Source organism: Limanda limanda, chromosome 16 (genome assembly GCF_963576545.1).
Source record: "Limanda limanda chromosome 16, fLimLim1.1, whole genome shotgun sequence".
Taxonomy (NCBI): Eukaryota; Metazoa; Chordata; class Actinopteri; order Pleuronectiformes; family Pleuronectidae; genus Limanda; species Limanda limanda.
In genome coordinates, this window is record NC_083651.1 from 14,053,241 (window position 1) to 14,080,696 (window position 27,456).

General features: G+C 40.2%; 1 protein-coding gene and 1 long non-coding RNA gene across 2 annotated transcripts; both read left to right on the forward strand.

Annotated features, from left to right (window-relative positions):
• Nucleotides 1-6,884: 6,884 nt before the first annotated feature.
• On the forward strand, nt 6,885-8,929 carry LOC133022252 (uncharacterized). The gene is made up of 4 exons (XR_009683009.1): nt 6,885-6,916; nt 6,995-7,082; nt 8,426-8,495; nt 8,596-8,929. It is a non-coding gene; the product is annotated as an uncharacterized LOC133022252 (long non-coding RNA).
• A 6,781-nt stretch (nt 8,930-15,710) lies between these two features.
• Nucleotides 15,711-25,551, forward strand: LOC133021224 (nectin-4-like). Its single transcript, XM_061087998.1, has 8 exons — nt 15,711-15,915; nt 18,140-18,478; nt 18,574-18,876; nt 19,879-19,975; nt 23,809-23,963; nt 24,720-24,828; nt 24,901-24,988; nt 25,204-25,551. Exons 1-8 carry the CDS (start codon nt 15,867-15,869, stop codon nt 25,210-25,212), a joined length of 1,149 nt encoding a protein of 382 aa, XP_060943981.1. The 5' UTR covers nt 15,711-15,866; the 3' UTR covers nt 25,213-25,551.
• Nucleotides 25,552-27,456: the final 1,905 nt, after the last annotated feature.

The window sequence follows — 27,456 nt, forward strand, 5'->3', positions numbered from 1 at the left end:
AAAGCATTAGCCAAATGAAATATAATGTAATGTACCAACATTGTATCTTTCCGTACACTTTTCTGCCTTGTTAAAGTATGTTCTAGTTTTCCAGACACAATAAGATGTGGTGTAAGTATACTGTATAGTGTAAATAGTACAAAAAAGCTCCAGGAGGCTTAGATTTGTGATATGTACCCATGGTATTTATCCATGTGAAATCCTATTTCAGCTGGATATCACACATTGTTCAAGCTACATTATACAATGTCCCTTTCTCTCTGTGCCCTTCAGTCAGACCCACGGGTAAGGGTTAGTTTATTCACAAAGGCCGTGTGTAGAAAGACCTTGTCCCCCAGTGTGCTGAATGATTAATGTTCAAGGGTTCCTATGATTTCTGTATTTCAGGGTCACAAACCACCACTGGTGTGCGTGCCTCAGCAGCGGTAATTAAAGCGTGGTTAAGCAGGACGGTCTGAGGCATCGAACACCGTAGCATAGTGAATTTTGAATAGAAAAAATGGAATAAATGAATTTCCCCCCTCTGCAAGCCATCAATTATAAATAGCTCCATCCCCTCTGAGGAAGAATACCTGTTAAAATAGACGCTGTGATTATTCAACACCCTCGGGCTCTTTGTCATGTGTTGTTGTTTTTTTTATTTCAGAGTCTGTGTGCATGTGTGTGTGTGTTCTGGTGTTTCTCATTCTTCCTGCAGATATCTCGAATAACAATCGACGAAAAAAAGTAAAGAGCGGAGCTTTAGGTCTGAAAAAAATTATTTTATGCTCTTAAAGTGGCTCCATGCATATTACTGTACATGGAAATGTTTTAATCCTTTGTCTCACTTGACCTTTGTTTGCCTCCCTAGTTGGCCGGCACACAGGAAGCTGTGTGAAATAGAGGAAAAGTTGTTATTATTATTTCTCTGCTTGCCCTTGGGAGCTACAAAACAATTCTTCAACTGTGAAGCAAACCTGGAATACAAATACAGAGATGAACTTCACTAAGCATGTTGGGGCGACGACCGACCTAAACTTAACTTTCTGGGTTAAATGTTAGAACTTGTTGGCAGCCAGCCTGGACTCATACAAATCACGACCGAAAATGCAAAAATATTAACACTGAAAGAGAAGCATCAGTCTCTTTATAGGTCTTGTGGATAACCACTGTATATGGGTAGTTTAAAGTCTTTCGTTGCTCCCGAGGGACCTTTGTGAAACATGAACATTTTTGGGTAATGTTAGAAAGACCATATCTCTGGTGCAGAATGAATCGACTTTGATCATAAAAACATTGTCTGTTATGAGTCTGACAGTTTCACAGGACTGCAATACTAAGTCCATGGAGTACTGATTTATAGGTATTTCAAAGCGTTTACTGACACTATATGTTATCTGTTTTCGACACTTTTGCGATACGATATCCAGAGAGGCCTGATCCGTGCATTTCGAGGTTTTGCTCAGACGCTCGCTGCACATGGTCGAAGGTTAGAATAAATTATCACCTTGGTTGAATTTTGAAAAAGGGGACCGCATTCTTGTTCAAATGAAACCGCGAGTGCACCTCAGGATGTGTGCTCTAGCCAGAACATGTTTCAATCAGCTGAGCGCTCAATTAGGTATGGGTAAAATTCAGTGCTCTGCAAAATAAGACACGAAAGTGATGTGATATAAGAGTCTTTTTGGCACTTAGAGCCATTGTGATGTCATCAAGGTTGAAAGGGGGTGTGGCTGCACACTATAGGAAACCCCCCCCGGGGGTCTTGACACTGTGGCTGATGGGATCTAGAGATGAGATGCTTGGACTCGACTGGGCTTGACTGGGCTTCTGGATATGGAGACTGATGGTGATTGAAGAAGAGGAGGGTTGCAGCAAATCCCAGAACAGAATTAAAGTTTGATAGCAACAACATGATTGGCTGATGGAGATCATGGCAGGAGTCTGATTGGATTACCGAAAACACCCAACATCCAGCGGATTAAAAGAGTCGGGAGAGTGAAAAGTCTTCCTTATTCTACTCCCCCTTAACTTCATTTGTATGACTCTCTTTCACATATTCATTAATGATCTGTATTTATTTCTAGTGCTTTTCCAGTCTGTATGACCACTTACAGCTCTTTACAGTACAGTTTTATCAATGATGCATACAGTTCATCTAAGGGCAGCACTTTATCTTTCAGACATCACACACACACTGAAAGCACAGCCAACATGATCAATCAAATTTTATTTGTAGAGCCCATAATCACAAATCTAAATTTGCCTCATTGGGCTTATCAAGGTGCAGCATCCTCTGCCCATAACACTCGAATAGATGAGGAAAAACTATCACCTTTCCACCTATTAACAGGAGAGAAATGACACTTGAAAACTTGTAAGTGAGGGACAAAATTGCAATGTGTGATGACAGTCATTCAGAGGTCAAGCATTCATCAAGTGAGGGGTCATTATTAATTCTAATAATATTCATTAAGTTTGTCCAACAGAAAGAGAGACTTTCGTGCAATGAAAAAGTGATTGACAGTTCATCCTATTCTTCTCCCCATCTTATTCTTCATCCATGCACATATATATATATATACAATGGGCTCCAGACATTGTCCCCCCCCCCCCCCCACTGTAAGTGTGACATACTAGAAACGGACTCACGTTTACAGCAGATTTGCTTTCACAATGTTCTGCAAATCAGTTGTTTAAATCTTTTTTTTTTTTTTCTTGCTGCAACATCCAACAAATAATACATACCCACACTCTCCGAGCGTGAAAACCTGTGTTCTGCCGCCGCTGATTTAAATTCATGCACGTGTTACATACGAGCGAAACCACACAGCCTTCAGGATGGAGAACAGAGGTGTTAAGCTCTTCTGATGTCTCTCCCTGTTCTGCCAGGGGCTTTCTGAGAGGCATCTCAAATATTCACAAACATCCATCAATGCCTGTAAGGGTCAGAGTCGCCACGGACACATGCAATCATTCTCGCACACCGTTGCAGGGAAAACATAGCACACACATTCAACAGTCTTATTTTCTTGCTCCTGGAATTGTCTTTAACCACAGTTTTACTGTCGTGTCCTTCTCAGAGGCCTGTTGAGGTTTAGATTCAAAGGAAGCCAGAGTGTCTTTCTGTGTGTGGGAGCATCACTACTCAGTGTCCTCATGAGAAATACATTCTTGGTTGGTTCTATGTTTCCGTGTGACACAGGAACATAAACATTTTCTACACAAGAGTGTGTGGTTGAGGTTTCCTGTTGGTGCTTTCGTGTGGGGGAGGACCCTGCAGAATCAGATAATACATGCAGCATGTCAGTTTCATTCGGTTGTGCACAGTATCACTTTATAATTTCCCATTAGTGTGTACTGACGAGTGGGACAGAGGGATAATGAGTGTAGTCCAAAAAAAATTCAAGAATCAATGCTAATCATGGTCATGTTGAGACAGAGGTTTCTATCTGTAACTGAAACAAATGTGTGATGGTGAAAGAGTGTGCATCTTGTGTGTGAGAAGTATAACGGTCTCTGTTCCTGTTTGTTTGCCCGACCTCTTCTCTCTCTGTCTCTGGCCGATGGCGCCTGATAACTGTCATTACCATGACCTCATTCATTAACCTGGCATTTAAGGGGAGGGGGAACTTTTTAAAGCTGCACACAAACACACACATTTGCACATGGAAACACATACAGTGACAACACAGTGGGGCTTGGGGGGCACAGCTGTCCCTTTCACATGCACATATTTGCACACATGCATACATGACACACATTTTAACCATGTTTTCCCATCAGTCTTGAGCTGAAATTTTTTCCTGAAATATTCTGATGGGGTTGCTTTTGTCCGGAACTACTCCTGCCGGGTCCTGAAATAAATGAGCCACTGTGAGAATGGAGCAGGAAAATTTCCAGCAAGCAAGTGGTTTGTGATGGTTCTAACATGAAACAGAGGAAATGAGAAGCCATTCACAATGAAGATGCTGAAGAAGATGTTCACTTGAAAAAGACGAGATTCAAGAACTTTGGACGTTAAGGGATGATGTCCCGTGTCGATGTCCTGTAAACAAAAACAAGTGATTTGCACAGTGCAATTTATAGGTTCTATCCTTCCTCCTGCTTTCTCTACTCAGACACCACCCATCGTTTGAACGTCTGACGCAAACAATCTCCTCCTGCATTGTTCAGATGTGAAAGGATCCAATTTTAAAAACATTTTAAAGTCTGAAAACATATACAGACCGACTCCTGGCAGTTCTGGCACTCTGCAGGCCTTTGTTCTACCATTACAAATATCTCCGGCCTGTAATCAAATTCTGCTCCATTAAGGAAGAACGAGAAAGAGAGACAAGACAGAGAAAGAGGTAGAGACAAAGGGAGGAATAATAGCAAATTAACTTGCATGATATCAATGGTTTCTTTATGAAGAACAGACCAAAAATACCAACTGGTTACATGCAGGCACATGGGTAGAAAACAAGGCTATAGAAGTAATCACTGAGGCCTTCACTTAACTGACAGCTTGACAGTTGAAACTTCAATAAACCATTACAAACTGTATGTTATGGGATGTATTATATTATAATTTGACTATTTGTCCATGGTACTACCAATTGACGGCATGGCACCAACACCAGTTATCAGGACACCACAGACACACTGTTTTTGCCATATTGAAGAGTAGTGGTGTAAACAGCAACTCCTGCTGGCGAACAGGATAATTAAGCCCCTCCTCACCACAGATGCATCACTACTACCTCCCTCTCCCCATGTATAATCAACTCTGCTTTGAAAACCCTTTAAAATGAACAATCAGCCCTTATAAACAGCACATGCATCACTCCCTTGCAGAGCAGAGCCAATGACGCTGTGACGACTAATCAAAGCCGTTCTCTGAATTTAAGGCCGGAACTGATAAAAGCCTGAGGATGTGTTTGATACATTTGTGATCGATCCAGAAGCTTTATCAATTTTCCTCATGTATTTGAAGTGTATCATGGATTGTATTCCTAAGTCACCTGTCGGAAAATGACAGTTGAGTCTGTGAGTCACCATATATGTTCGAGGGGGCAGAAATAAAGGAACTAGACAGGGTTTTGTTTTTCTAAGTGTTAAATTTCACACATACACCACACACAAACACCCATGCACCCAAACACAGAGACATTGGCTTACCCTTAAAGAGAGAGAGAGAAACATTCTTCCTGTACAGAGTCTCTTCAACAAGGATTGTTGCTTCGATGTTTGGTGTAGGAAGGAAACAAAACAAATTAAGAAGTAAGTACTGTAGTTTAAGGAGAATGATTAAGACATTATGCTAAAGCACACAAGGAATACGGGGACAAAGCTTTACAATATAATTAAATATGTAGAAATAGAAAACAAAATGTTTAGAAAAGTATGTACAATATGAAAATATGTGCCGGTGGCAGTTGTTGTATGTTTTAATGGTACAATTAATGTCCATTTAGGGGTTAGTATCACTGTTTAGTTAACATTTACGTTCTCATCTTGGTTTAGCTCATTCACACCTATGTACAATTCCTTAATTCTGCACTGAGAAACATAAGATTGAAATAATTGACGGCAGGGTTTCCTCACACACTCATTCGTAGGACAATAAATAATTTCCCAGTTTTGGATTGGACGGAGTTGTGTCAAGGTTACTGTCATTTTGTCATCTGGTTTTCATTCGCTAACTTATGGCCAGCCCGGGGGGAACAGAGCCAACCAGGACCTGGAGCTCAGCCACCTTAAAGTGCCTCCTGGATCGAGAACAACCAAAAGAGCCTCTGCAGTGCAGCCACAGATCCGTCCCCCTATTGAGTCATCCCTGGGTTAGCTGTCTTCTTTGCTCCTCTACCAAGAAGAGGAGATACCCTTCCTCCTGCTCACGTTTACCTCTGACCTTTTGTCACAGAGAACGTGAAGAACTCATCTGCAAATTTCTCCTGACTTGTCTCATGCTCCTGCTGGAAAACGACCTGCGTCCTCCATCGTCCAGCCTGGCCCAGCTACCTGAACTCTTGACTGGCACATTCAGTTTTCACATTTAGCTGCACTCAGCGCATAATAACATTAAACGTCTCCTCAAAGCAAGCTAAAGTAGGTTCTGTTATGGGTTGAACATGAGGAAGAGCTTTGGCAGAGCAGCATGTGAAATAGCTGTCAGGTGTTAGTTCACAGTATAGATCTTAAGGCAGTGTTTTCCTGCAGCTGCAATATCTCAATTTATCACATGATTGACTAAAATCAGCTGGAAAAAGGATTTCCAACGTTCCTAATTTATTGCAAAAGACAGAGCACAATTATAATTTCTACAGGACTTAATTATGTCTGACATACAGCTCTGAGCTTGGTCGAACAGAAACTAACCACTTCCTTTTCTCTGTGCCTCCTCCAAAGACACTGATAACGGCTGTGAAGCTCCAGTCTATCTCTCTCTCTGTCTAATGATCGCGATGTTATACTTGAACCAAGCTGCTCTGCTCGCTGTTCATCTCGTAGTTATGTGTCCTGTCCTCGCAGGTACGGAAATTTATGTTTTTAAATGTGTGATTTTCTGCAGATGTAATTTACACATTTAATTTTATACTGACTGATTTTCTCCTTTCCCTGTTAGAGATTTCAGAGTCTTTTCCAGATGACAACGGCAGTATACTGGTGTCCAGCGGAGACTCTGTCACGTTCACCTGCAACAAATCCACAAACGGAACAATACAAATCAACTGGACCAAAGACAAATTTCTTTTTGCTCACTTTGTGTTAAAAAATCAGACTTTTTCAAATTTCACCTCTGACAGAGTGAGAATAGACGTTGACTTTCCCACAAAGCTGCACATTTCTAATGCTCAGCATGAAGACTCAGGACTATATCAATGTAGTGCGACTGTCACAAACGGTCTATTGAGTTGCAGGTGGAATCTAACCGTGGCTGGGACACCTCCAGGTAAGCAGGGCACCGGGCGTAGTGCTCAAGGTTCAAACCGTCCTGCTACCTGCATAAATACACTTTCTTTTCTTGCAGAAGTCCTGTCGTGGTATTTTCTATACACAATTCTACCTGGAGTTGTGTTGCTCCTCTTTGGCATCACTGCAGCTGTTTGCCTCCACAGGTGAGTTGCAGCTTTTAACTGTTAGATTCTGATGAAACTGAATAATTATGGATGGACCTGGTCAGTTGTAGAGCAGTTATCAGCTCTGGGAACTAAGACTGATTTGACTGTAAAGCTCAATCACAGGTAATTCATTTAAAGTGTCATTACCTCCAGGGACGTCCTGTCATCTCATTATTTATGTTCAGTTTTTTCTATAAAAGTTCAAGTGAACCTTATTTGTGCTGCTTCTAGGGTTGGTTGGTTTATTACAGAATGGACCTTGTGTTGAGAAGTTGAATGGCAACATTTTTATTTGGAGCTAATTGCACACACTCAGATATTAGTCCCCTAAATATGCACAATCCCCCCCCCCAGCCTATTTCACAAAGAAATTAAAAAGATTTCACCTTTGGCCGGATCTGTGCAAAAATATAACAGGTTCTTTCTCGGCCCCTGTTGCATCCTTCCACTATGTTTTGTGGAAATTTGTTTGGTAGTTTTTGTGTAATCCAGCTGACAAACAAACAAATAAACAGATAGGGGTGAAAACATAAAAACCCTAACCCTTTTTTTTTTTTTTTTTTTTTTATAAAGTAGATGATGGATAAAGTTAAAATAAAGTTTTGGAATATCTAAAAAGTCCTTTCAAAACTGCGATCACCACAATGCATCACTCATCTGCATAAGGTGCATTAACACAGTATGGCTCTACGTTTATATTAGTTTAAATAGCTGTACAAGCAGCCGCAGGTCACTTCCTGACCTTGAGGTGTGCTTTGTCCTGTGGTCAAGATTTTTGTTGTGCACAGTTGAGGGTGCAACGTTGAGAGGAAATACACAAAGTGCTGCCTATGGAAATTATCTCAGGACCCCATCTATCACTGTGGTCATGCTCAGTCTGGTATTTCACCTGACGCCTTATGCAGGATGTAACGTCAGGCTTAAAGGTTGTCCAGTGGCACTCAGTAGAACACAAACATCGTCAAGGCCCGACTTTCCCTTGAGTTCACTCAAGCCACAAACTCAAAAATATCAGTCCCCTACCTTTATCTGATTCATTTCATCAAGATGCGTGAATTATTCCCTTGGAAATAAATGTAAATGTTGAAAAATGCCCTATGTTTAAGAAAGTGAAAAAAGAATCCTGGATCCATGCTAAAATTTAAACGGTTGTTTCTTGGTTCAGCCTTTCAAGTTTTGTGGAAATACGTTCAGTAGTTTTTGAGTAATCCTGCTGACAATAAAAAACAACAACAGTCAAATGGACAGGGGTCGATAACGTCCTTGGCCAACATAATAATTTACCTGCAGCACCTGGAATGTGATGGTTATCATTACAGGTCATTGCTTTACCTTTACAGACAACTCAGGACCAGGACATCAAATCAGGACCCGGCCCAGAGCCAGCTTCATCTGCAGTCAGGAGGAGAGGTCAGAGGAACTTTTGTTTTCATCTTCACATGGTCACATTTCCTGTCTTTTCTTTCCTGGAGAAATGATTGACCTTTGCTTGGATGTGTTGTCTCTGCAGGTGGTCATCCCTCAAGCTCAGGTGGGTCCAGAGAGAAGGACAAAAAACAAGCACAGGAGTCAGTACAGGGAAAGGCTCAACTCAATCTATGGTCTCTAGTGAGTTAACGGGAAATTCAACAGAAACACGACACAGTTATTTCAACTTCAAACCAGGTGCCACAAGTGACGACAGCTGGTGTGCAGCATCAACACAATGAATCCAGTGCATTAACTTTGATGGTAGATTCTGTATTGTACTCTGTGTAATGTAATGTTTTTATATTTGATGGTTTAATGCACTCTGAGTTCACTGAGGAAAGTGACTTTCAGAGTTTGTTGTTCATGGCAATAAAGTTAAGGACACTCAAAAGGTTTTGACTGACAGTCGGTGGCCTCTAGTGTTCTGAAAAGGAATTGAATGTGGTTGTTTCTATCAAACTATTTTATGCTTCAAACACCAACCAGGTCAAGTTTGATTTGTGTATTTATCTTCATTCCATTCATTTATTACAGATTTATTGTCTAATCATGCAGGCAAGGTAAACTGTATAAAATAATAATAATAATTATTACTTCATTTGTATAGTCCTTTTCAAAGCAGCCGTTACACAGAGCTTCACACAGAGGACAAATAAAAACAAGAAAAGAAAACACCCGAAACAACAAGCAAAATAATACATTACTTTAAATCAGAGATCACAATTTATTTAATATAAACAAATAAAATACTACAACGTCATTGAAAATCATCGGCAAACAAAATAGATAAAAGAAACAAAATAATGCATAAAGATCTCAAGTAAGAGCCATTTAGTAAAGGTAAGTTTTAAGAGATGGTTCAGGGTTAGGGTTAGTTGAATGTCAGCAGTGGATATTAAAGACCCTCGTACAGAGAAAGGTTATTTTTAACTTAACAGATCAAGTTAAGGTAAAAGTGTACAATTGTCCTCTGATAAAAACAGTTAACTTTCTTCTCATGAGCTTCAGACAGTGTCTGTTCCACTGTGAAGCCACACTCAGCAGGAGGGTCACACTCTGTAAGCATCTTGCTCATATGTGGTTTTCCTGCCGTTGAGAATGTCAACTATGTACATTATATATTTTAGTTTGTAATATTTATACCCACAATTTTCATCATCATTTTAGCGTCAAGAAAGATGGAGCTTGAATTCTCAATATTGACATTTTAAGTAAATCATCATATTTGTGGTTTCATTCACATTCACCAGGCATACTTTAGTTTCAGGTTTCGACAAAGAGCAACTCACCACTTCCTTTTCTCTGTGCCTCCTCCACCAACACTGATAACGGCTGTGAAGCTCCAGTCTGTCTCTCTCTCTGTCAAATAATCGCGATGTTCCACTTGAACCAAGCAGCTCTGCTCGCTGTTCATCTCGTAGTTATGTGTCCCGCCCTCGCAGGTACGTCAGAACTTTATGTTTTTAGATGCATGATTTTCTGCAGATGTAATTTACACATTTCATTTTATACTGACTGATTTTCTCCTTTACCTGTTAGAGATTTTAGAGTTTTTTCCAGGTGACAACAGCAGTATACTGGTGTCCAGCAGGGAATCTGTCATGTTCACTTGCAACCTATCCACAAAGGGAACAATACAAATCAACTGGACCAAAGACAAATTTATTTTTGCTCAGTATGTGTTAAGAAATAAGACTTTTTCAAATTTCACCTCTGACAGAGTGAGAATAGACGTTGACCTTCCTTCAAAGCTGCACATTTCTAATGCTCAGCATGAAGACTCAGGACTATATCAATGTAGTGCGACTGACAGAAAAGGTCCATGGAGTAACAGGTGGAATCTAACCGTGGCTGGGACACCTCCAGGTAAGCAGGGCACCGAGCGTAGTGCAAGTCAAGGTTCACACCGTCCTGCTACCTGCATAAATACACTTTCTTTTCTTGCAGAAGTCCTGTCGTGGTATTTTCTATACACAATTCTACCTGTAGTTGTGTTGCTCCTCTTTGGCATCACTGCAGCTGTTTGCCTCCGCAGGTGAGTTGCAGCTTTTAACTGTTAGATTCTGATGAAACTAAATAATTATGGATGGATCTGGTTGTAGAGCAGTTATCAGCTCTGGGAACTAAGACTGATTTGACAGTAAAGCTCAATCACAGATAATTAATTTAAAGGGTCGATACCTCCAGGGACGTCCTTTCATCTTGTTATTCATGTGCAGGTTTTTCTATAAAAGTTGAAGTGAACGTTATTTCTTCTGCTCATAGCGTTAATTGGTTTGCTACAGAACGGACTTTGTGTTTAGATTTACTACTGTATTCTACTTCCATTAATGTAATACTAGACATTTGTATTTTGAGCAAATTGCACATATATTAAAGTATTAGTCATCTAAATATGTGTGATTTTTTTCCAACATATTTCCCCCCCTGCCACTTAAAGTAAATATGTGTCTCTAGGTCAAACTCGTTCCCAGTAAACAGCATCAACTTCTCAACTGGTTTCCCTCTTTTATCAAAAAAAAACCTGTATGTCTTTTATCACAATTTTACTTCTGCAGAATACGCAGGGCCGGGACCTCAAACAAGAGACGCTGTGACCACAGGACTCTGACTTGTGCAGAATACAGACTAATTACAAGAGGTGGTAAATATGAACCGATAGACTCAGTTGAATGGCCTCTACTTGACTGAGAGGTATGAAGATCACATTACAGCTAAATAAGAATACAGAGAGATTTTGAACAGATATCACAAGAGAGAGGACATTTGGTTTATGATGATGTATAAAAATAAATGAATACACAAAATGTTCACAGAGGCCAGGCTTAATAGGATGTATAAAGATATATGTTGTTAAAATATCCCAAAGCAATGTTTCACATTATTCTATGGTAACCAGACAGCTCATGTCAGCTTTCTGTGGCTGGGCATGTGACCATTACATGCATGATATACAATATTTCTACTCAGATATTCTGCCATTACTGACAATAATCCATCAATTCATATACCTTCCATTATGCTACAAACTGTTTATTCTAATCAATGCTGTAAATACCCTTATCTTTCTGATGTTCTCCATTACACATCTACTGCACTTCTGTCCGTCCTGGGAGAGGGATCCTTCACATGTGGCTCTCTCTGAGGTTTCTACCTTCTTTTCCTCCTGTTATGTTCTTTTTAATTTGAATTTTTTTTACTTACTTTTGTTGATGGTGAAGGGCAGAGGATGTCACAACTCGTTATTAAAGCCCAATGAGACAAATTGTAATTTGTGAATATGGGGCTGTACAAATAAAATTGAATTGATTGATTGACTGATGTAAAATATACTTGATGTTGAGATGTGGTAAGGCTTCTATTTGGTTGCAAAAAAAATAAAAGAATACGGAAACTATCACTCATGTATTGATAGAGTTTGACAAATATAATGAACAAAGATAGGAATTATTCCGACAAAAAGCTAAATATTACTTAAAATTTTTAATTTGTTAGGAAATACATCAAGGAATATACATGCTTCTAATGAACTACTTAAGAGAAACAGGACTTAAGAAAATAATAACATTTTTGTTTAGTTTTGTCTGCTGCTTCCACTCCAGTCTAGTCGGTGGCGATAATACACCTATGAGCTAAAACTGCCAAGAAACCCCACAAACAGAAGAACGGTCATTAAGGAGCAAAGTGTGCAGCAGTACAGAAAAATTAATAAAGGGACCACATATGCTGAGGCTGATAAAAAGTTACTAAATGTGGTGAAGTAGAAGAAATGAGGAGGAATGAAGGGGGAGGCTCCCCTGAAGTGACACGTGTAACAGAAGACTCAATGGTGGAAAAAAAGTTTGTTTCCTGACCTTTATTGTTGAGTTATTGTGTGACATCTGACATGAGGCAGAAAATAAGTCAGATGTGGTGAGAAATATAGTGAAAACTGCTGAGAGGGTTCTTGGAATTGAAGAGGTTGAGCCATCAACACTTTACAGACATGTGTTTTCTAGAGAAGGGAAAGGTCAAAACAAGTGAAGGCCAAAGATGATGATACTTATCCTCCAGTGGAATGCCAGGAGTCTGGTGGCCAATGGGCAAGAGTTTAAACAATGTGTAGATGCCTTTCAAGAAAAAACAGGGTTAATATGTGTACAAGAGACGTGGCTGAAACCTTATATTCATTTTGTATTACCGAGATATGTTTGTCTGCTCAAAGATCGTAATACTTCAGGGGGAGGATGTGCAGTATTTGTAAGGGAGGGAATTCAATACAGGAGGGTAAATGTGCCTCATAGCTTGAGTCTGTTGTGATAGAAATACGGAACTCAACAGGAAGATTTTCAGTAATAAATTATTACAACCCCTTGTCTCCAATTGGTGGTCCCAACGGAATGTTTGATGAAGTGGGAGATGGATTTGGTAGATCCCTGTATGCGGATGACGGGGCCATATGGGAGACAGGTCGCGTCTGATATTTGATGAAACAGATTAAGGGTGCTACGGATAAGGTGCAGGCTCAGGCTGTTAAGTGGGGTCTCACACTGTCTCATAACAAATTGGGTTTGTTATGGGTGCCAGCAGATGTTGGGGTTGAGGGCATTGAGGTGGCAGGAAAGGGCAGCAAAGGCAAGTTTGGGGAGAAATACAGTTGAGGTGCAGGTGCCACTTGAAGGATGGAGTGTCGTAGCATCATCAGGGAGAGGCCGAATCAGATATGGCAGCAAGGGTGAGATGGAGACATCAGAGGAAGAAAGCTATATAACATTAAAATACATGTCATTTGGCTGACGCTTTTGTCCAAAGTGACTTACAATTAGTACACTCATCATTTATGAGGGGACATTTTTTTAGGGGCTCAGTATCTTGCCAAAGACATTTCAGCATGCAGGTGGAGAGAGTGGGGTTTGAACTGGCAACCTTCTTGTTAGAGTCAGACCACTCTACCACCTAGGCCAGATCCAAGCATCAGGCAGGTGAGGTTAAGGACCGGGCATTGTTTACTAGCAAGTGGGTTGGTGCTTGTTGGAAAACACAGAGATGGAAACTATGACAACTGTGGAATCCTGGAGTCTGTCCAACATATTCTGATGTATTTTCCACCCTATGCCAAAGAAAGGAGGGAGCATGTGTTGATGGCGTTTCATCAAACTTTGACGCCACGCCATGGTCAGAGGCTCTAACGAAAAAATAAAATTTTGATAACTTTCGATCTCCAACTTGTTGTGATTAGACTCATATAAATTTTAAGTTGATCTGAGGAAAGGTCTACGACAAGTATATCAAAGTAAATATGCAGAATATGGCCAAAATGGCCACCAAATCCAAAATGGCGGGCTTCCTGTTTACTCTAGCATATTTATCCAAGAGACTTATTTCTTTGTCATGAAAAGACACATGTCCCCGTCGATTTTCGTAGCTGTAGGCCAATCATAGTGCCGGGGCTGCCCTTTAGGGGGCGCTGGTCAGTTATTTTGCCACGCCCATTTCTTAAACCCTTCTGACAGTCTTCAGGGGGGGGCTGTTGACACACACGTTTAGTTTGAGGGAGATTGAACTTTGAACACAGAAGTTACAGCGATTTCGTGTGTCATGGCGAGTTGATGAACTTTGATGCCACGCCATTAATATGGCGTTTGACGAAAAGTCACAGTAATCTTATATCTTCATTATCAATGCCTTGAGACCCATTCGCCACAGTTTGACATGGTTGCGCAAAGTGGATGAGGAGTAATACTTCCAAGTGTAAGACGTACAAAAAACAAGACATTTCATGCTGCCACCAGGGGGCGCTGTGATTTTAAGTCACGATTTCTGTGTTGTTGTCTTCGGGTCGTGACTCTTGTCTTCTGTGTGTAGTTTGGACTTGATTAGACCAAATATGTCCGAGATACAGACGCCCGTGTTTTGATGGCGTTTAATCAAACTTTGACGCCACGCCACGGTCACAGGCTCTGACGAAAAGTTGATTTTTTTGATAACTTTAGTACTCCATATTGTTGTGATGACACTCGTCTAAATTTTAAGTTGATCCGATGAAAGCCCTACGACAAGTACATCAAAGTAAAAACGTGGAATATCGCCAAAATGGCGACTAAATCCAAAATGGCGGACTTCCTGTTGTTTTTTTAATAACGCACTGAGAGACTTTTTTGTGCATCTGGTCATGATACACAACCATCTCTTTTTTCGTGAGGATCGGTGAAAGTTAACTGAGGGGGCTTTCTGTAGGTGGCGCTGTTGAGCTATTTTGCCACGCCTATTTCCAAATACTACAGAATATGGCCATTTTCACACATTTCTAATTTACTGCAAAGTTTAGAAACTTTTTGAGCATGGGAAAGCCCTCAAAAAGCCAATTTAACTTGGCGGAGAATAATAATAAGAATCATTTCAATTTCAATAGGGCCTCCCACCAGAGGTGCTCGGGCCCTAATAATAATAATACTTATAATAAGGGGAGTTAGTTGACAGAACAATAATATTAATAGGCACACAGGCAAAGTTTTCTGTAAGAATCACACGTCCTGAGGAAAGACGATTACTCACAGGAGGTAAAGACAAAATTAATATATATTGAAAATAGAATCGCTGAAATAATAGAATAATCGTAGAAAAAAGCTTGTATAAGTAAAGTGCTTTCCACGTCGTATTCGTCGTATATCTGATGATCATATTTATATTTGTATGATATCTGTATTTACTTCTAATGATTTAATTAATTTGTGTTTCGTTCTGATGATGAGAATTATATTAATTATATGTGTAGTTTAAGGATCAATAATGGTACAGATAATTAATAAATGTGCAGTTTAAAGTTGTCACTACTTTTGCATAATCAAATGTTACACTGCATCTTGGAATGTATATAGTTTTAAGTTATGTATTTTACTTTTTATTTAAATAATAAGCTCTGTATACTTTTGATAGGATTAGGCACTTTATCTGTAAAAAAAAAAAAAAAAACAGTTTGGTGATGGGATGTACAAGAAGGAGAGAGCTGGGGAAGTCTTGCACTTCCTTAAAATTACAAGTTTATATCGCATAAACTGCAGTGAGGATTCCCCACCGTTGGGTGGCAGAAATGCGCTAAATAGTGCCTAGTCTGCCGGAAAGAAGAAGAAAAAAAAGTGCTGGAGCAAAGTAATCAAATCATCAGTTGGCGTTTTGTGATCCTCCAAGCTTCGCCTTGTTATAATGTGCTTGCGGCTGGAACGAGCTACACTTCGTGTTTTACTTCCAGCCGCAAGCATCGTCTTCTCTCCCTGTCGGTCTTCTGTAACATCGAGTTCAGAAATTAATGGATAAACGGAGAAACTCAACAACATGTGGCTGATGTTATTGTTCTTCCTGAACGTGAACATACAGATAAACGGTAAGTCACTCCTCCTCCTTAACATTCAGTCGCCTTTAGTTACGTTTACTGACGGAGGGAGCACGAGGAGAGAGGAGATAGAGGCTCCATGACAACACGTCATGATAAAAGCTAGTTAAGCTTATAATAATGATAATAATAATACTTATAATAAGGGGAGTTAGTTGACAGAATAATAATTTTAACAGGCACACAGGTAAAGTTTTCTGTAAGAATCACACGTCCTGAGAAAAGATGGTTACTCACAGGAGGTAAAAACAAAATGAATTTATATTGAAAATAGAATCGCTGAAATAATATAATTATTGTAGAAAAAAGCTTGTATAAGTGGAGTGCTTTCCAAGTCGTATTTAGCTCTGATGATCATATTTATATTTGTATGATATCTGTATTTACTTCTAATGATTTCATTAATTTGTGTTTCGTTCTGATGATGAGATTTATATTCATTATATTTGTAGTTTCAGGATCAATAAGGGTGCAGATAATTAATAAAGCTGCAGTTCAAAGTTCTCAATACATTTGCATAATCAAATGTTACACTACATCTTGGAATGCATATAGTTTTAGGTTCTGTATTTTACTTTTTATTTAAATAATAAGCTCTGTATACTTTGCTTTTATTTCACTTATTTCACCGCTGAGCTGACCTGTTGCTTCTCGTCCAACACCTTTCATTGTACGTGCTAACTTGTACATGACAAACACAATTTTAGGAACTAGAAATTAAAACGGTAACGGTTAGTGGCCATCTGTAAAAAATAACTGTAAAAAGAAAGTCAAATAAGCATCTCAGTCTCATCTGAGAGGATCACAATCTTAGAGGAGTGTCGTTGAAGCTTTCAGCCAATCAGAGTGAGTTGTTCTGTAACAGAGGTTTTCCAAGTGCTGTAGCTGCAGGAGGAAAACTGTAACCGCTTTGTGTTCAGACCAGCATGCATTACATTATGTCAACACTACACAGAGACTTATGAAGTCAAACACACACCAGTCACCAAACGCATGGTGACTCCTATTTAACAAATCACAGTGTCTAGGGTTGCAAATTTCCAAAGTTGTAAACTTTCCATGAGAATTAACGGGAATAAACTGACAATTTTGGGGTAATTTATACTAACTGTATTTACCTTGTCATATACAGACATAAATATAACAATTTATTTTTATCATAAGCAGACATGCATGCAAACATTTCTAATACAAATATAAAAATTACATTTTTGACTTGATCCATTTGTGAGTTGAACTTTAATGGATTCTTTAATTGAACAACAAAATTTGAATGAAATAAATGTATTCCCTGTGACCCCCCCCCCAAAAAAAAAAAAGTCCCATTCTAAATGGGATGTAGACAACCTTCTGAAGCCTCTGGTATTCATTTGACGCATTTGATCATGTCGGGTTGTGAGAGAGATAAAACAAAAATCCATTAATCCTGTCTTTTTGGTTAACAATAGCCAGCTACATCCTTTGCAAAGATTCACAGCGTGTGCTGCATTCCATTCATCTTTAAAGTCGCCCAACTCGCGCTTTTTTGATGGACCCCCAACAGCCGCGAGTAATCGAGGTGATGCTGTACTTTTGTGTGGACATACATACATCATATTCTCACTGCTGTTAAAAGTGAGCCTACTGTATACAAATAAACTTGGTATTAAAATGAACATGGCATGAGTGTAACAAGTATTCAATATGCTAGGTAATGACAAAGACGTTCAAAAATAACAAAGTCATAGGTTTATGTCTTTTGGTAGACAAGGTTCCCAACTAGCTGCATCCAGGGTCCAGCTGAGCTAGGCTTGCATAGTCTTGTTTTAAACTACATTAAAGTTCCCCCTTATAGGCTAACTTTTTTTTTTAAAAAGTGTAAAAATTTACAAAATTCCCGAGCTTATTTCCCCATGGGAAATATTATGAAATTGTTTTCGCCCCTTTGCAGCCCTAACAGTGCCTACTAATACAAATAATAATAATCCCTGCCCTTGGGTTTTCATAGCCAATATATTTGAATTGAATTCCCTCATTCAGTAAAGAGGGTGACGAGAACAAACCAGATTAGTTGCTTTAGAACGATTCAACCTGTTAGCTGCCACGTAGCGCAGGAGTAAGAAACAAAGCATGGCTGCCAGAGAGTCCAATCATATGTTTTAGCATTTCTTGCATGTGGCTTTTTACCTTTGTTTGTGCTTTGTAAATAGACTGACAGGTTTTATGCCTTTTACAGCTCTCCAGGTGATTGGAGGAAACAGGACTGTGGTGCAAGGACAAACAGTTACATTCAACTGCAAACTTGTTGACACCACAGAGACCCTCACCCAGATTTCATGGCAGAGGACGACCAGAGTTAAGAAAAATAATGATTTCTTGACGGTTCTGGAAACAAATGGACCAGTGTATGTGAACGGACGCGATGATCGAATCAAGTTTAATGGGAGCTTCAATGAGCTTAATGGATCTATTCAGATCTCCAATGTCTCATTGCTGGATGAAGGCATCTACACTTGCATCTTAACTTTGCTCCTCAGCAGAAGTCACAACACACATGTACATCTGGATGTTCTCGGTAAAAATGTTATTAGCTTAAAAAATCTTTTGTGTGAATGAGAGAAGATTCCATTCTTGGGCATGTTAACCTTTTGTGTCTGATAACTCTTTTAGTGCCTCCTGTCATACGTGTGAAGGATAACCTTCCTACTTTGGCTGATAAGGAAGTTTGCATTGCCACCTGCACGGCGGCTGATTCCAAGCCTCCGGCAAACGTGAGCTGGCTCACAGGTAGCTTAGCAGACAACTTGAGGGCAACAGCCAACTCCACACCTCAAGACCATGGTAAGACTACCACAGTCAGCTACCTGTTTGGAGTGCCTACCATGGGAATCAACCAACAGGTGGTCCACTGTGTCGTCACCAGTCCAGCCCTGTCGAAGGAGGCAAAGATCCCCTTTACTATACAAGTTTACTGTGAGTATACAAACACTAAACTGAGGTAGAGGTTTATTTCTGTTTATTTCTCATTCACAACATCAATTCTTTTAGAAAGATTACAATTTTCATAATGGTTAATTCAATTAGGGGCCATGCACTCTCAAAGGTCTCGTAATGAGGCATTCGGTAACCATTTTGTTCTTGCACCAACTATGGTCACATCAAAAAACAAACAAGGACAGACATGAGAAATACAAGCTTTAAAAATGTTTTTAATGAAAGCCTTTTGGATATACATGTATCAATTGCAGCCCGCAAATGATTTTTAAACAGTTTAACAACAGTTAGGAGGTTAAGCTAATCCTTTATTTGTCCCACAACACTATAATCAATGAGTTATCATGGCTTAGCAAGATCTTGAATGACACAATGGACCTCTGTAAAGACTAAAACTGAGCTGTAGTCCAGGCAAAGTAACTCATTTTGGAAAAAATGAAGCCTATTTGGGTGTATTTTGGGCATATTCAATTAGTGTATAGCTCATTTACATATTCAAATTCATTTTCAAAGAAACTTGTAACACAAAAAATGTTAATTTTCATGGGTACTTTCATTGTGTAAAGTGTAATTTTGATAGGAGTAAAGGAAAAAAATAGCCTCATTGGGGTGTGTTGTTGCCTGGCCTTATTGGCACACATCTCGGATTGATGAGAATTAATCATATTACCTCAACTAGGATTTCTTAGGACTTTTAGTATGTTGTTATGGTCACCTCATAGAAATGATCTATGCTGAAAAAAATGATTTTACAATTAGTCGGTTGTAAAACACTACTTTGCCTGGATAACTGTGCTAAGTTACAACCAAAGAAAACTGTTTTTCAAGTTTGCAGATCCAAAATGACCCTGAAAAATTTGAATGAATAGCCCACAGTAAGCAAGGTAACCCTGTGCACAGTGGGATGAGATCCACATGTGGTGTTTAATATGTTTTTAGTATAAGACATAACACAGCTGGTTTTCCTTCGGTTTCTTGCAGTTGCACCTATGGAAGTGAAAATTGTTGAAAATCCCAAAGAAGACTCATTTCAATGTGAGACTGATTCTAACCCCAATCTGGAATTTAACTGGACCAGGTACAGTAATTGGAATCAATCCATTTCAGTGGAAAATGTCTTAACCCAACAATAATATATTTATTTCATTTATCATATGAATATGGATGCGTTTGAATTGTTTTTTGTGTTACTGAAGTTAGGAGAATAATCATAATTGCAACGAATCATTTCTAAAGGTATTAGATGAAGTCCGTCGAAACTGCGGAGCATCTCACTCTGACATTTGTGTTCACACATGATCCACAGAGTCCAGTGCATGTCTGAAAGCAGCTATACAGACACTTATAGTCACACTGGGTTAAATATCATTTAACTTCACGGACATAAATTACATATCATTTGCATACAGAGTGAATCCTGAGTGTAGCGACTTTGTGAAAACATACATGTTACTGTACGGAGCCCCCCAGGGGACATGAAAAAAAAAAAAAGGACGGACTTTCTCGAGATCTCGAGATCTCGAGAACTTTCTGACTGCAGGGTCTGTCATGGGAGACTGTTTGTGTGGGGGGGGGGGGTGTGTGTGTGTGTGTGTGTGTGGGGGGGGGGGGGGGTGTATGCTTGTCTCTGTTCCTCTTCACTTAAACTGATAATCACATGTATTTTTTAGTTATTATCCGATGATGACCGATCATGACTTCGGATCGCTCCGTCACTTTAACGCTGACGGTCCTGTACTGTGCGCGTCACGTTACGTCTAGTGTTGTGTGGAGCGGGGGACTATGTGCACACTGTGTTTAAACATGTGTTTCATGAGCTCAAACAAACACAAAGTAAACATCAGTCCTGTAGGTGTCCTAATAACTTGTGATCAGTGCTGGTGTTTATTGTTAAAGTGTAAAGTGAGCGGGGGACAGAGGGAAGTGAGGCGGAAGCAGGCTCCGACACACACAGGACTACCGGTGTTCCAGTTTAACTGGCGATCATGGCTTCTGGCGATTTGTTTACCTTTTTCCAGATGTTGATTGTCGGTTGCAGAGCTGGTCGCAGATTCGTCATTTTCACAAAGCGCATGTGTGTGAAGTGCGGTGATCTACTGAAGGTCTCGCTGAAATAAAATCCTACAAAAACCCTTCCCGAGTTCATGTGTCTGTGTCAGAATCACGTTGAGACTTCAATATAAATTAAATGGTTAAAAAAAAAGAAAATAGTACAAAAATCTTGACCGGGACTCGAAACAGCGAGCTGAAGCACTAATAACTTCTGGCCTGATGACGATCTCACTACGCCACTGAGCCGCTGAAGTTTCCATCGCGCAATAGATAAATGTCTCGTTCCTTGCTTTGTCAGCTGTATAACACCAGATGTGCTTTAAGGTAACGCCCATGTCATCTGGGGATAGTCCCAACACAGAATTAACGCATATATACATAATATCAGGCTTTACAATCTATTGCTCCTCGTCATAGGAGACACAGGGAGTTCTGAAGAACACACACGCGTGACCAGCTCCACACAAAGTGCTTGTGTTTGACGCTGGTGATCATTACAACGCGCACACACCAAAGCAGTGTCAGATGTAAACATCGCCTCACAACAACAACAAGGAAGCTCCAGCGGTGTTTTTATGAGTAAAGTTGGTGAACGTGCTTCTAATGGATGGGTGAAGCTTCACGTGTCCTCCTGTCGCTGCTGGTTAAAGTCAGCAGACGTGATTTTAAAACACATGTGTAACGAGGCAAGTCTAAAAAACGAACTTAACGTCTTCATTGTCAAACAACGTGTTGTGTATTACTTCTCTTCTGTCAGATGACAGATTATTGGTGCTGTGTCAGTCGAACGAGTAAATAAAGTTCCCTGTGTAACTATGGCAACACTGGCAAATAATAATAGTGATAAATAATAATAATAAAACTATTTATATTTTGTTGTATTTTCACAAACAATGTGGTGTGTGATACAAGCAATTGTGGACGCTTCGTGTAACATCATTATTAAAAATAAAGTGCATTTTCTGTCAGTATCATCTTCTGACTAAATATAAATGTGAAAGAAATCCCACCACGGGAATCGATGCGGTGTGGTCCACATAAAAATGAACATAGTGCCCATGGCACTGCCCACTGCGCCACTGATCGGGAGATTTTCTGAGTCACGTTTATGTTCAGGTGACTGTGAAGCCTGTGCACATCTTACCCTGAATTATGTTTCAGGGAACACGCCCAGGTTAACTTGTGACAGTCACAATTTCCCCAAAAACTCGGAGTTATCATTCATACTTGACACATTTGGACACCGCTGCGCCCGTGTACCTACCACACGTATACGACATCATGAAATACTGCTATATCCTGCGCACAGACAAAGCAAAAGCCACAAATAGTTCGCCTGCTTACTATGAGTGGGCGTTTCATGTGCTCGTTGATATCATGGTTGGTGTGGACACAATACACAACACGTTGTTTGACAATGAAGACGTTAAGTTCGTTTTTCAGACTTGCCTCGTTACACATGTGTTTTAAAATCACGTCTGCTGACTTTAACCAGCAGCGACAGGAGGACACGTGAAGCTTCACCCGTCCATTAGAAGCACGTTCACCAACTTTACTCATAAAAACACCGCTGGAGCTTCCTTGTTGTTGTTGTGAGGCGATGTTTACATCTGACACTGCTTTGGTGTGTGCGCGTTGTAATGATCACCAGCGTCAAACACAAGCACTTTGTGTGGAGCTGGTCACGCGTGTGTGTTCTTCAGAACTCCCTGTGTCTCCTATGACGAGGAGCAATAGATTGTAAAGCCTGGTATTATGTATATATGCGTTAATTCTGTGTCGGGACTATCACCAGTTGATCTGGGCGTTACCTTAAAGCACATCTGGTGTTATACAGCTGACAAAGCAAGGAACGAGACATTTATCTATTGCGAGATGGAAACTTCAGCGGCTCAGTGGCGTAGTGAGATCGTCATCAGGCCAGAAGTTATTAGTGCTTCGGCTCGCTGTTTTGAGTCCTGGTCAAGACTTTTTGTACTATTTTCTTTTTTTTTAACCATTTAATTTATATTGAAGTCTCAACGTGACTCTGACACGGACACGTGAACTCGGGAAGGGTTTTTGTAGGATTTTTATTTGGGCGAGACCTTCAGTAGATCACCGCACTTCACACACATGCGCTTTGTGAAAATGACGAATCTGCGACCAGCTCTGCAACCGACAATCAACATCTGGAAAAAGGTAAACAAATCGCCAGAAGCCATGATCGCCAGTTAAACTGGAACACAGGACTATTAATGAGCGTCTGTTCTGATCCTGGAGCACCGCTGGTTATAATTATTCAGCGGCAGCACATCGCTAAGACAATGAACAGAGCAGAAAACATGAATCGATCCTGTTATGTCTCTGTACCGATACACAGTTGCCCACTTCCGCTAGTAAGGCGGCTGACCCCGCAGCCGCTCAGCCTCGGCTTCCCTGCTCTGTGGTGCTCCGCCGGATGTACATTGTCCTAAACTTTCTCCAGATCTCGAGAAAGTCCGTCCTTTTTTTTTTTTTTTTTCACCCATCATTTTTTCCAAGTAATACTCCCAAATACAAATCCATCACATCTTATATCATAACCATCATAATACTAAAAATATACATATATTTTTTTTACTTATTTATGGCTCCTACACTGAGATCCAATCACAAGTCACATGAAACACATTCAGGATACATTTTAATACAAGGTGTGAACAAGGCTAAAAACTTCTTAGTATGACTTATGAACTACTTGAAATTCTAGAGACAGCTAGAATCTAAAGTTATCATCTGATTAGTTGCACATCTCTACAGCGTGACACATGTTATGTCTCTACAGCAGTCATCACTTGGCCGCATGTTTGATACTTATTCTTGTTTTCTCTGCCTCAGAGTTGACCAAGCGTGGCCTCAGTCTGGTGTCAGAATCGAGGGTGGAACGCTGCAGTTTCTGACCAGGAGCTCTGACCTGAATGGCCTCTACCAGTGTACCGCATTCAACCAATATGGAATAAGCAGTGTTTACATCTTTAGATCTGTGATTTCAGGTGAGGTCTAGTTTTGCATTCTGTTTTTGAATGAGTTATGAATGTTGCCATCTTTTCTAAGTGTGTGTCTGCGTGTGTGTCACTTAAAAATAATTGGAATCCAAAAATGTATTTCTCCCCTAAATTAATGATAAAGTTGGACATCAGGACTGCTGCAGATATTTAGTCAGGATTCCTCTCATTCGCCTTCTGTCAAGGTTTTTCTTCAAGGGATAGTTCCCCCAAAATAATAAAACAACCTCCAAACTGCTTGTGTGCTGTCATCCAAGTGTCCGCAAGCCCCAACAAATTCTACTTCACATGAGGTCAATTACACCATGTTTTTAGGCCTTAATAACTGTTAGTGGCTAAGCTATCAGCGTTAGCACGTCCGACGGTCCATGAATGAACCTCATAGAAAGATATAAGCTGACATTTAGGCCTAAACTAAAAACTCAATGACCTCGTTTCGAGTCGAATTCGTGTGTGTGTGTGTGTGTGTGTGTGTGTGTGTGTGTGTGTGTGTGTGTGTGTGTGTGTGTGTGTGTGTGTGTGTGTGTGTGTGTGTGTGTGTGTGTGTGTGTGTGTGTGTGTGTGTGTGTGTGTGTGTGTGTGTGTGTCTGTCATCACCACCACCAAGCTGCAGTGCACACTGAAGCACCATCGAGATTGACATGTACCTATCAATCGCTGACCACAGGGACAAGTTTTAGGGAGATAAGCTGACAGTATTTCCTCTAACTGTTCTTCTTTCTTGTGTTTTTTTTCTCCCTACAGAACCCAACCCAGTTTGTTGGATCTTATTTGCTCTTCTGATCGTCCTTATCGTAGCGCCAGCGGTGTGGCAGCTTTATAAATCTGACAAACTACCATTTTTACATTCAAGGTACCAAATTTAGTAATACTGTATTTCATATATAATTATTGTATCTTCTATTAACTTATGTTTGATTGTTAGGAGAGTCCGGGTCAAACGTAGGGAGAAGGAGGTGATAAATCCTGTCGAGACGGCTTTTAATGAGGACCTTCGAGAAGCAGAAGAAACGGTAATACAGGCAGAGATAGAAGAAACGTGTCATATTTATTTGCTGCAATACTATTTGGCTCGTAAGTTTCCCTCAAATGTAAATTTAAAACATAAATTAATAATAAAGCTATTTCTCATGCAGGTATTAAGGGTATTTTATTATAACAATACATTTCATTTTAGCTGTTACTTTGGAAATTCATGATATTTTCTTTCTTACATTTGTTGTCTTAGGGAGCATGACACCCACCTCTGCTACACACATGTTCGTCCAGTGAACTGGTGCAACAGCTCAGGTGCATCAGTTAAAGGGATAGTTGACCCCAAAAATGGTAATTCACTCACTCGATGGACAGGGGGGTGAAGTGTTCACAAAACCTTTTTGGAGTGCCAGTGGTTTGTGGAGGATCATGCAGCACATTCACATATACACACGGAACCAAGGTACACAAAAAAATCAAAGGAAAACTCAATTGAATATTGAATTTCTATACGTACTCAGTAGTTACGTGGTCCTTTTTTTCCTTGACCGTTTTTTGATATGATTAGAAACGGAGTTATATGCTTATAAGGCATCAAAAACCCAAATCTTTATGAAAACCAAGTATAACTTTTTTTTTTTTATATATATTTTTATTACACATTATTTTTTTAGACAACACAAAACATACAGAACTGCTCAGACACGACAAAAAAGGGAAACAACAGAATGTGGGCATGTGGATACAGTAAAATAGAAAATAATTGAGAAATTAATTAAGAAAATAAGAATTAATTACAGTGGGCACAATTTCCGGCCCGCCCCCCCCCCTCCCCTTCAGACCGAAGGCGTCTGTTTTGAATTGAAGCATTCACGTGATGTATTCACTAGGAAAGAAGTCCATAACAATGTTGTGCCATGACTTTTTTGTGGGAACAAAATTTGTGTACCAAAAGAGTAGAATGTTTTTTCTAGCAGCATACGATAGTATATTGAAAAGTCTCCTGTGTTTACTGTCAGTAATCCGACCCTCCGGGAGACCAAGTATCAGGCACATAGGGTCCATCCGTATTGGGACACCAAAGATAGCAGTCATTTCAATCACAATACTAGACCAGTAGCTTTGTAATTTCACACATGACCAGAAGCAGTGGACATAATTACCAGTCTCAGAGTTGCATTTCCAGCAGAGCGGGGAGATATTAGCATCCATTTTGTTCTTGACAACAGGTGTTATATGCGTGCGATGTACAATTCTGAACTGTATGGATTTGGTACGGTTACATGCAGAAATGTTCATGGCCTGAGACCAAACTTCCTGCCAGTCAGCATCATCTATAGCAACGACTAAATCTTTCTCCCAAGCTTGCTTGGTGGTCTGTGAGGTAAAAAGAGAATTAGAGTTCAGAGCTCTGTAAAAAACAGTGATACATTTCGTACTAATCTGCAGAGACAAGGCCTTCTCCACACACAAAGTGGTGTTATTAGTCGTTAAGGTGGTGTCTTTAACTATGAAATCTCTAATTTGTAAATATCTGTAGAAGTCACCCCGGTTGAATAAACCAAATTGTTGTTGCAACTGCTGGAAGGATAGTAAAATCTGGCCTTTAAATAGATCACATATTTTCTTCAGCCCTTGGGTGCTGCAAACTCTAAAGCCCTGATCCCTACAGCCTGGCAGGAAGTCCGGGTTGTCAAGAATGGGAGTGAGAGGAGACGATAACTGAGCCCGGCCTTCTATAGAGCGAATGGATCTCCAGGCTCTGATGGTACTAAGAGTGACAGGGTTAGAATAGTGTTTTTTAACAGATTCAGGATATTTCATAAACAGTAGATTCGACAAGGGACACTTTGACTGAGAGGCTTCAATATCGCGCCAAATCGAGGCTGGATCACATTTGTGCCAGCTTGAAATCACCCGCAGGTGAGATGCCAGTTGGTAAAATCTGAAATTTGGCACATCTAACCCTCCATCACAACCCGCCATTTGAAGTTTTATCATCTTGAGACGGGGCTTCCTTTTGCTCCAAATGAAGGAGCTTAGCCAGCCTTCAAGCACCTTGATAACCTTGTTTGATAATAATATAGGGATCATTCGCAGTGGGTACAGCAGTCTAGGCAGGACGTTCATTTTTATAAGAGCAACTCTACCTAGCCAAGAAAGAGGGAGAGGGGCCCAGCGGTCCAATTCCGCCCTTATGGCATCCAAGAGGGGCGGGAAATTGGACTTAAACATCTGACCAAAAGTGGGTGTTATATGCACTCCTAAATAAACAAAACCGGTGGGAGACCAGCGGAACGGGAAGGGCTCAGCCATATCTGGAACACATGTTAACGACCCCAGCGGCATGGCCTCGGATTTTGCAAAGTTAATTTTATATCCTGAAAAGGCGCTGAATGACGAAATGACCTCAATCAAGCAGGGAACAGAGATTTGGGGTTGTGATAAATGTATCAAAATGTCATCCGCATATAAAGTAATTTTGTGTTCCTTTTCACCAACGAAA

What these genes read in the sequence shown, in the direction of transcription:
- LOC133021224 (XM_061087998.1), top strand. Translation starts at nt 15,867, where the DNA reads ATGTGGCTGATGTTATTGTTCTTCCTGAACGTGAACATACAGATAAAC. An exon ending in TGTACATCTGGATGTTCTCG is followed by an intron (nt 18,479 to 18,573) that starts GTAAAAATGTTA and finishes TAACTCTTTTAG; the next exon opens with TGCCTCCTGTCATACGTGTG. An exon ending in CTGGAATTTAACTGGACCAG is followed by an intron (nt 19,976 to 23,808) that starts GTACAGTAATTG and finishes TCTCTGCCTCAG; the next exon opens with AGTTGACCAAGCGTGGCCTC.